Consider the following 10,561-nt stretch of genomic DNA (forward strand, 5'->3'; position numbering starts at 1 on the left):
ATAGATAGATAGATAAAAAAATGCATGGCAGCAGAAAAAATATAAATGCAAATAATATAAATGCAACTATAGAACAGCACAATAAACAGATTTATCAGCTAAAAGGGAAATGAAAAGGCCTCACATTCATATGGTTGTTGATGTCAAATGCTGTGCATCGAAAAACTGTATTCAAATTAATCCGTATTTAATTTTCTGTTGTTTATGCATTTAGAACATCATCCTGTTCATGTTAATAAATGTGCATATGTTGTGTTTATGCTGTTAATACAGTAATTTGTCATTTGAATAAGTAATTAGATTTTCTTTTATATGAATAAAAAGTTTGGTACAATTCGATGTCCAAAATAAAATATAAGTTCCAAAGCAAAAGCTTGCAAAAAGCATTTATTTTTGTACCGTTAAACTGTCATTAAAACATGGCATATTATGTTAAAGCGGCATGATCAAACAGAGCTGCTGGAAGAAGTGTTATTGTATCTTTATTGGATAAGTATTTGCCACTGATAACTCATATATATACACTGTGACGCAGCAGAAACTATTCAACTAACCTTATATGCTGACCGTGTTAAATTTAGAAACAATTTAATTCCAGTCACACTGTCCAGTGATATATACTCATTAGGCAGGTCCATTTCAAAGTTTTAATTAAAAGGCTTATTAATGTCAGCACAGCAGGTTAAAACCAGATGAATCTCACATTTTAAACATCACAAAAAGTATTCACAGCGCCTCTAGCAGTTCTTCAGTAACTATGTTGAACTCTCATATTTCTCATTTAATAGGCCAACATCAACAGCTTTATATAGGTATGGGTTTTTTAGCTCTTGGCTTGTTTATCATTTCGTGCAGCGATGTTTTCAGAAAACCAGATAGGTATTTTTGTTAGACCCAGCTGGACTGATTCCTGCACTGATATCAGATGCTTTGTCTGTGCTTTTGTAAACAGAAACGACAATGCAGTAATCGAGACGTTGTGATAGTCTGGATTATTTTCCAGCTGTAAAGTAGTTTAAAATATTTAAATTTTTCTACTTTAATTTCACGTATAAATGTTACTGCTTTTGCAATTGTTTGCAAAGTTTACTAGCATTTTTTGACTAAATATGGTCTCTACACTACACAAGTTTAGCATTACGTCGACTATTCATTTTAATGTTAACATTTCCACTCAACCAAACTTATTGAAATACAACTACCAAATTAAACAAAACATGAGAAAATTCAACTTTGAGTTCACAAATTAGACTCAAACCATTAAATGACTTGTATACAGAAACCAATATTTTAAAAGCCCCTCAAAACGTAAACATTTGAACTTTTAAAAAGACATGTTAAAGTGACCATTTTGTGAATGATTTCAGAGATGAGGCAGGAAACGATAGTCAGGAATGCCAGAACTTTATTCAATGATTAAGAGGAACAAAGGAAATTGGAATTGGTCTGATAACTGTCAAGACTTATATATTAAACATGAGCAGATTAATTGCCGCCACGAAGACGCAGGACGAGATGGAGGGTGGACTCCTTCTGGATGTTGTAGTCAGAGAGGGTGCGTCCATCTTCCAGCTGCTTACCAGCGAAGATCAGACGCTGCTGGTCAGGAGGAATGCCTTCCTTGTCCTGGATCTTGGCCTTGACGTTCTCAATGGTGTCGCTGGGCTCAACCTCGAGGGGGATGGTCTTGCCAGTCAGCAGTCGCTGGGCTCAACCTCGAGGGTGATGGTCTTGCCAGTCAGCGTCTTGACGAAGATCTGCATGCCTCCCCTAAGGCGGAGCACCAGGTGGAGAGTGGACTCCTTCTGGATGTTGTAGTCGGACAGGGTGCGTCCATCTTCCAGCTGCTTGCCAGCGAAGATCAGACGCTGCTGATCAGGAGGAATGCCTTCCTTGTCTTGGATTTTAGCTTTCACATTCTCAATGGTGTCGCTGGGCTCAACCTCAAGGGTGATGGTCTTGCCAGTCAGCGTCTTCACAAAGATCTGCATCTTTACGCTAAAAACAAAAGATATTCAAATTGATTAACTTCAAAGTATGTGCTGCATTGGTGAAAACCGAACAACGAATACAGGTTAATTTAGTATTGTTAGACAAGCCTAAGAATTTTCTATAAATTTCTTCTAAAGAAAGCGAAACAAAAGGAGGTATAACAGCAAACGCCATCACTAATGCCGACACAGCCGTGAGGCAGGGCGTAACAAATGGGCGATTGAAAACAAAATGGCGACGTTTTACCTCAGAAAATGGCCAGAAACAATAACAACGGAACAAAACGTTAATAACCACAGAGATATGACAATTAATGAGTTATATTACGAGCAGGTAAATGTTTAACGACGTGTCTACTGCTGACAGAGATCATTGAAAGATAATACGCAGATGAATTGAGATTCACCGACCTCACCGCACTGTTTCGCGGTATAACATAATTGGCCGCCAGAATTACCTAACGCGCACGAAACATACAGAAAACACACCGATGTTTAGTATTTTAATATTCAGCCACATTAAGCTACAAAACGGACAAATTTAGTCCACAGAAACGACCAGGCCTGCTAGCATTAAAAGCTAACGAGTTAGCCCATTCAAAGATACACGTTTATATAATTCAACAAACGCTTCAATCCAAATAAAATAGTGTTGTTTTTAAGTAGCGACATAACTGGCGTCGTTTGTGTATATTTTACTTCATACTTACAAACAAATGTTCTTTTCTGGAAGAGTGCGGAATGCGTGAGTCTCTTTCTTCTCGTCACGGGAGCGAATCTAAGGGCTCAAAACAAAAGCTCCGGCTATTTATACAGAACGCGCTGTATCCTTCCGCCGCTACGCCCAACGCACTATTTAAACAACTGCAGACATTCAATTTGAAAACCTGGTTTTGTGGTAAGCACCAGCATATGTGTTATGTTGAAGATATACAAATGCGCATTTTATAAATTAGTTTTGTGGACGTAAAACAGATATTTATGTTTATTTTATGTGTTCGTGGGGGTTTGGGGACAGGCGGAGTGATATGATGCACTGCACAGGTTTGGCTCTGATTAAATGTTTCGAGATAAAAACAAATACACCACAAGGATTGAAAATAACACACCGGCCGAATTTGTATGAATATTTTTATTGAAAGAATTCACTTTTGAAAAAAAAAAAAACCGAGGGTAAACAGGGCGTTTTGGCACTAGGAAAACAAGAATGCCTCAATTTAATATCTAGGTCAAGAAAATGCACGCAGGCACATAGCAACAGCATTCAGTGCGACACTGAGCGCTACGTCACGCTCTCATTTCCCAAAACAAGACATAAAAAACTGCAATGTTCAGGAAGTAAAGTGTAATTGATTTATGGTAAACTTTGTTCGATAAACAAAGTAAACAATACTCTTCTGAGAGCATCAGTAGTAAAAATGTCGATCTCTGTCCAGTGTCCGTCTGAGGCTTGTTTCTTTGACATCAATCTATTACATTACAACATTTTGGTACATAATAGGATTTAGTTGCCTAATTATTATAATAGATTCTGGCTATGTCAAAATCAGACCCCATGTAACCACAGCTATTGCATAATAACGATGCTCATTATTTCCTACTCCGGTTGCTCTGTATCTTGTGAAAGGCCTTCATGGCACAAAATGGTGGTGAATTATCCAAGGCTGAACACAAGCACATACTGCAATCAATGTAGGACTCTCTTCAGTTTCGGCCTCCTTTAGAAACTGACTTTGGAGATACCTGTCAAACAATTAATATTTTCAAAATGAATATGTGTAAGGACATATATGCAGCCTAATCATAGTATATAGACTTACACAGTGCCCACAGAAAGTATTGGGACATATAATGTCATTTAATTAGATAACAAAACACCAAATCAAGTGGCATACATAAATAAATATTTCTTAAACCAACTTCTGCCATTTTTGCAATGACAACAACCAGAAATCACTCAAAGTATATATATATATATATATATATATATGCATATTCACTTTTTGTTGAGTATCATATTCGATACATCAGGCTTTTATGGCTCATATAGTATGATATAGAAGAACATGGAGCTCATACTTGAGAAAGAAGAAACACCTCTTTTTTATTCAGCGGCCCAAACTGAGCAAAAATATGCAATTTGGTGCAGTTGGGGGAGGTTTTTAGAAAAGGCCTTTTACTTGCTAAACAAATATAAACTTTTGATGACAGAAGGCATGTAGTAGATTGTGTACAACCGGTTTTGTATATGATACAACTTAAAAGCATGCACTCACTTGTGCCCATCTTTTCAGGCTCGTGGGAGTTTTAAAATCTCCTCGCAGTACCTAGGAAAGACAGACAAATGAAAATTAAGACTGAATAATAGCAACTCTGATCTTTGAGCTGCACTGTGTTCTGTGTTCGAATATACCCGTTGAGTATTGTTGATCACTTCCGGATCTGGTTGACCATAATCTGGTGGATTGGCATTGGGGTTGTATCCCAGCCTGCGCAGCATTGGCGCAATGCTCTCCATGTTCTGCTGGACATCTGCTGGGATGTGGCCTACCCAGCGTGTGAGGGCTTCCAGGTTAACTGGTTTGATCACTTGATCCGTGGAGCGTTCGGTTCTTAAAAACAAAGTGAAAAGTGAGGATCGTCAGAAAACGATGGAAGGCCTGCAACCCAAAACATTAAAGGGACAGTTCACCCAAAAATGAAAATGCTGTCATCATTTAATCTCCCTCAAGTTGTCTCAAAACTGTATGAATTTCTTTCAGCTGTTGAAAACAAAAGAAGATATTCTGAAGAATGTTGGTAACCAAACAGTTCATGGTACCCATTGACTTATATGAATACTATGGAAGTCAATGGGTACCGTCAATTGTTTGGCTACCAAGATTCTTCAAAATATAATCGTTTATGTTCAACAGAAGAAAGAAACCCATACAGAGGGTGTGTAAACAATGACAGAATTGAACTCCCTTTAAATATGATTTCGCCCTACCGAGACAGCGATACTCCTCCCGGCTGCCCGATGGCCTCCTCATGATGAAGCACTCCTTCATGCCAAGGTGAGTTCAGAAAGCGTAGCACACGCTGCATGGTGGCTCGCGGCTGCAGCACCAGATCCTCATAGCGGACGGTCATACAGCGACTCCGGCCGACCGCCATACACTGGGAGAGCATGACTTCGATTGCATTGCTCCATTTAGTCAGACAGTCCCTGTAGCTGGACAGGTTGAAGCCAGCGATAGTCACTCGTCTGGAGATCATAGAGTGCACAGACGCCCGGCCGTCTCTGAGCATTAGCAGGAATTTAGAGCTGGAAGGACAGACGATGATGGCATGAGGAGTGAGACAGAATGACTCAAATGACATGGAAGAAACTAGAAATCAAAAGGATTTGGATTTGGCAGCACAAAACAATGCCTTTGTTTTAGACGTTTTCCCAGTTGAAGAAAAATGCACTAGTAAATCTATGTGAAAACCTTTATGGAAACGATCGGAGAAAAAAAACATTAAAAACAGTGCTGTGAAATATGATTACAATTGAAGATACCTGTTTTGTATTGTAATATATTTTAACATCTAGTTTATTCCTGTGTTAGCTGAATTTTCATTTTTTATACATCGACTGAAAGCTGAATAAATAAGCTTTCCATTGATGTATGGTTTGTTAGGATAGGACAATATTTGGATGAGATACAACTTTGAAAATCTGGAATCTGAGGGTGCAAAAAAATCTAAATATTGAGAAAATCGCCTTACAGGGTCACATATATTTATCATTATTTACTCTGTGCTAATGTACATTTAAAAAATATAATTAAATATAATTAAAATAATAACAATTGAAACAATTATAAGGAAAAAACTAAAATAAATAAAATTATAAATAAAAATGATACATTTTAGATTGTATAAACAACAAAATTTTTACATTTTTTTAACGAAAGCATGTTGGTCCCAGTGATGGCAAATGTAAATATATTTTTCATAGTACTACAAATGTCTTTGTGCGTGCCTTTTAAAATAAAATAAAATAATCAAATTTAGATTGTATCAGCAAAAAGATTTTTACAGTTTCTTAAAGCATTTTGGCATCAATGACGGAACACACACTCCATATAAAATAAGTGTAAATAACATTTTCAGAAGTAACGTTACTACAAATGTCTGTGCACATATAAAATAAGTGTAAATAAAATTTTCAGAAGTACTACAAATGTCTGTGCAAAGCTTTTTAAATAAAATAAAATAAAATCCTGGAGTGCACCTCTAAAAAGGAGATATCTTACTTGGGGAAAATGTACGTTACTACAAATGTCTGTGCAAAGCTTTTTTAATAAAATAAAATCCTGGAGTGCACCTCTAAAAAGGAGATATCTTACTTGTGATGGCAAATGTAAATATATTTTTCATAGTACTACAAATGTCTTTGTGCAAAGCTTTTAAAATAAAATAAAATAAAATAAAATAATCAAATTTAGATTGTATCAGCAAAAAGATTTTTACAGTTTCTTAAAGCATTTTGGCATCAATGACGGAACACACACTCCATATAAAATAAGTGTAAATAACATTTTCAGAAGTACTACAAATGTCTGTGCAAAGCTTTTTAAATAAAATAAAATAAAATCCTGGAGTGCACCTCTAAAAAGGAGATATCTTACTTGGGGAAAATGTGTGACAGATAAACGGCACTCTTCAGTGTAAAGGGGTCTTTATTGCACAGCAGTGGTGCAGGGTCCCCGTGCCGTGCGATGACCTCCAGCAGGAACGCTGTAATCGCGGCGTCCAGCATCTCTTGACTGACTCCCTCGTCCTCCAGAGCCCGGCGCTCCTCCGTCTGCCTCCCCCAGCCCTGCCGCAGAGACAGTATCCTGGGGATCACCCGCGTCTCCTCCCCGCAGCGGATGTCAGGGTGGGCGTCTAGCATGGCGCGCATCAAGGTGGTCCCTGATCGTGGAACGCCACCCACAAACACCATCGGCGTGTTCTGGTTATACCGGTACTGTGTCTGGTTCAAGTTTCGAACCAGTATAGACACCACATGAGGTCTGGGAACCTTTCCAGGGCATGTTAGCACTTGATATAGAGTAGTAAGCTTACAAGTTACGAAGAGCGTTAGCAGGAGTACAACTGTCCGTTTGACTGACAGCCGCATCACGCTAAGACGGGAAAAAGATTCAATTTAAACACAGAAGTGACTGCACTTCCTCTGTTGGCTACTTCTGCAAATATTTTGTTCATAACTGCAAGGCAACTGGTTACAGGAACCATGAGTGTCTTACAAAGCTCATTTGATTAATCAGATCTTATCTTTGAATTACACAACATTCTTTAAAAAGCAATTTTTTTGCACATTAAAAAAGTGAAAGTGATTGATGCCACATGCAGAGGAAATACAGGCTGCAGGTAGAGCTGAAAAAATAAAAAGACATTGCACTGATAAAGTGATCTGAAACGAGTTGCATTAAACACAGCTTATTAAGGAAACGATTAACTGACCTTCACGCCACAAACAATGAACGTTGCATGATCTCCAGGCTCAGTGCTCTGCGGTGGAGTCAAATGGGCAGAATGCACGAAGAAGCGGAAGTGAATGTAGTTTAAAAACATTCAGACTATCAGTTCCGATCTTTCCTGACAGCTACAACCAGTGGCTTTTTCTTTTCCTGTGTCTCTCAGCCTCAAATGTGCTCAGTTTGTGCTGAACGATTCTTTGGTAACGCATGTATAAAAATGTGCAGATTTGATAGTAATGCAGCCGTTTGATGCAGTATCGTTTCCAAAGGAAGATCAATCAAACAAAGGAAATGGGTGGACTGAGAAATGAGATAACATGCCAAACTTTCACTGTATAGTAAATGTGACTCTTGCATGCAAGTATGAGGCCAGGTGTTTCCACTCCATAAGACTGTTGACATACCCATATAGGGAAATGTTTTTGCATACATTTGCATTTGCTTCTGAAACACATTAGACTCTGGACATTCATCACAGAATAAAAAATAAAATGATTTTAACTTTTTATCTCACAATTCAGACTTTTTTCTTTTGCAATTCTGATTAAAAAAAAGGTCAGAATTCTGACTTTTTATGTTTGCGGCACAGAAAAAAAAAAGTACAAAGGTTTATATCTCGCAATTCAGACATTTTACATCTCAGAACTGTGAGTTTATGTCTCATGTTAATTTAAACTCTCAATTATGAGCTACTACTATTAACTCACAGTTGGGAGCTTTTATTGGAATTTAAATCAGAATTCAGAAAAAGTCAAGAGTTGTGAGAAATAAACTCAGGATTGCGGGGAAAAAAGTCTGAATCATCAGACATAAATGTAGAATTGTGCAAAAAAAAAAACAGAATTGTGAGATAAAAAGTTTTTTTATGCCGCGTGAAAACAAGATTCCATAGAAGACTCTAGCAAAAGTCTTCATATTAAAGAATTGTTTTTGTAAATTTTCTTTCCAATGGACAGATTTTTGCCACAGATTTATCAGTGAAGCATAAATGTTCTATTAATAAATAAATAAATAAAATGAAAGAATAAAAAATAAAGTTAACAATAAATACAGAAAAGAATAAATGAAGGGGAAAAAAGTAATACAAAAGTAAATTCAGGAGTGAATTTAATTTAAAAAAGAATTGTATTTGTTTTATCAATTCATTTATTTTCTTTTATTTAAAATTTTAGGTTTGGGACTCCACATCTGTCAGATCTCTTTTTAAAATAAACTAGGACACGTCTGTGTTAGAAAAGATTTAAATTAATTTATTTATTTTTTCACATTTCTTTAGAGAAATCAGTTACATTTTTTTTTCTTGATTTCCAAAATGAAGTATTCATCAATCAGCAGAGAACATTTCACATATACTTCAAAATAAATACATCATCCGCTCTCTGCTGCAGTAGGACGTCACTTGCAGGGGAAAAAATACTACTTTAAACCCTGCACTACAAACTGCTCTATAAGTACAAAGACTTAAAAATGACAGCAGGCAGGATGGGCCACAGACAGACACAGGACGGCGCCACCACCACCCCTTTATATCAGAGCAAAGGGCTTACTCCAGGGTTAAACTGTCCCGTAAGTCACGGTATTGAGGAGAAAGAACACTGTGCAAACTCTTCACTTGTTATTTTCCACTCGCTCGTAATGTCACACACACACACACACACACACACGGGTGTTTGTGAATGGCAGAATGAGAACCTCCGGCTGTAAGCATATATGTATCATAAAACCACAGTAACGTCTACTGGCTGAACGATCTCTGCACTGGTACTTCCTGTTTCACAGCCCCGTTCCCTTCATGCCCCTCTCTGTCCCTGGAGGTTGGGGAGGTGGGGAGAGTGGAGTTGACAGGATCTATTTACATCACTTCCTGTAAGTGCTGGAGCAGCACGGGACGTGTCTGTAGGCCTCTTCATATGGACACCTCATATTCTCTCGTATCCTGTGCAATAAAAACACAGGAAAATTACATATATGTTAGCATAATGGAGGATCTTCCAATGTGTGATCATGGAAACGCTGTTGCAGTATCACTAGAGCATCCTGGGTGCTTTCCAGGCCCTCGTTATGCGGTTTAGGATGGTTACTAGGTTGTTGCTAGGGTGTTTTGAGTGTTTTCTATTGCTAGGGTGATCTTGGTTTCCAGGTTGGTGCTATGTGGTTTCCAAGGGGTTCTGGCTGGTTGCTTTGGAGTTACTAGGTTGCTAGGTTGTTTTGAGTGTTTTCAGTCGCTACGGTAATCTGGGTGGTCTCCAGGGTGACGCTTTGTAGTTTTCAAGGGATTCTGGCTTGTTGCTAGGGAGTTAGTAGGAGGTTGCTAGGGTGTTTTCAGTCGCTACGGTAATCTGGGTGGTTTCCAGGGTGACACTTTGTAGTTTTCAAGGGATTCTGGCTTGTTGCTAGGGAGTTAGTAGGAGGTTGCTAGGGTGTTTTCAGTCGCTACGGTAATCTGGGTGGTTTCCAGGGTGACACTTTGTAGTTTTCAAGGGATTCTGGCTTGTTGCTAGGGAGTTAGTAGGAGGTTGCTAGGGTGTTTTGAGTGTTTTCCATTGCTAGGGTGATCTTGGTGGTTTCCATGGTGGCGTTATGTAGTTTCCAAAAGGTTCTGGCTTGTTGCTAGGGAGTAACTAGGGGGTTGCTAGGGTTTTCAGTTGCTATGGTAATCTGGGTGGTTTCCAAGGTGTCGCTATGTGGTTTCCAAGGCATTCTGGCTGGTTGCTAGGAGTTACTAGGTGCTTGCTAGGGTGTTTTGTATGTTTTCAGTTATAATCTGGGTGGTGCTATGTAGTTTCCAAGGGGGTCTGACTGGTTGCTAAGGAGTTACTAAGTAGTTACTAGGGTGTTTTGAGTGTTTTCAATTGCTACAGTGAGCTGGGTGGTTTCCAGTGTGGCGCTATGTGGTTTCCAAGGGGTTCTGACTGGTTGCTAAGGAGTTACTAGGTGGTTGCTAGAGTGTTTTAAGTATTTTGAGTTGCTACGGTGAGCCAGGTGGTTTCCAGGGTGGCGCTATGTAGTTTCCAAAAGCTATGTGGTTTTCAAAGGATTCTGACTTGTTGCTAGAAG

General features: G+C 38.5%; 3 protein-coding genes across 4 annotated transcripts in view; all 3 read right to left on the minus strand.

Annotated features, from left to right (window-relative positions):
• Window positions 1-1,388: 1,388 nt before the first annotated feature.
• On the minus strand, window positions 1,389-2,781 carry LOC107741656 (polyubiquitin). Its single transcript, XM_016554424.1, has 3 exons — window positions 2,702-2,781; window positions 1,716-1,998; window positions 1,389-1,671 (listed from the first exon to the last, which is right to left on the minus strand). Exons 2-3 carry the CDS (start codon window positions 1,989-1,991, stop codon window positions 1,486-1,488), a joined length of 462 nt encoding a protein of 153 aa, XP_016409910.1. The 5' UTR covers window positions 1,992-1,998; window positions 2,702-2,781; the 3' UTR covers window positions 1,389-1,485.
• A 383-nt stretch (window positions 2,782-3,164) lies between these two features.
• LOC107741684 (protein-tyrosine sulfotransferase 2-like) lies at window positions 3,165-7,860 on the minus strand. Of its 2 annotated transcripts, none has more exons than XM_016554458.1 (6): window positions 7,488-7,860; window positions 6,650-7,147; window positions 4,981-5,298; window positions 4,405-4,603; window positions 4,268-4,318; window positions 3,165-3,734 (listed from the first exon to the last, which is right to left on the minus strand). In XM_016554458.1, the coding sequence occupies exons 2-6, from the start codon at window positions 7,141-7,143 to the stop codon at window positions 3,696-3,698; spliced, it is 1,101 nt and encodes a 366-aa protein (XP_016409944.1). In that variant the 5' UTR covers window positions 7,144-7,147; window positions 7,488-7,860; the 3' UTR covers window positions 3,165-3,695. The 2 variants fall into 2 exon arrangements, with proteins under 2 accessions (XP_016409944.1, XP_016409943.1); XM_016554457.1 differs by having other exon boundaries at window positions 6,650-7,400.
• A 945-nt stretch (window positions 7,861-8,805) lies between these two features.
• The window catches only part of LOC107741658 (seizure 6-like protein), a 50,608-nt gene continuing 48,852 nt past the window's right edge, over window positions 8,806-10,561 (minus strand). The window contains exon 17 of the mRNA XM_016554425.1: window positions 8,806-9,440. Coding sequence (XP_016409911.1) covers window positions 9,411-9,440 — 30 coding nt within the window. The 3' untranslated portion in view covers window positions 8,806-9,410. The remainder of the gene's footprint in view (window positions 9,441-10,561) is intronic.

The sequence above is a fragment of the Sinocyclocheilus rhinocerous genome, unplaced genomic scaffold, assembly GCF_001515625.1.
Source record: "Sinocyclocheilus rhinocerous isolate Xijiao unplaced genomic scaffold, SAMN03320098_v1.1 scaffold886, whole genome shotgun sequence".
Lineage (NCBI taxonomy): Eukaryota > Metazoa > Chordata > Actinopteri > Cypriniformes > Cyprinidae > Sinocyclocheilus > Sinocyclocheilus rhinocerous.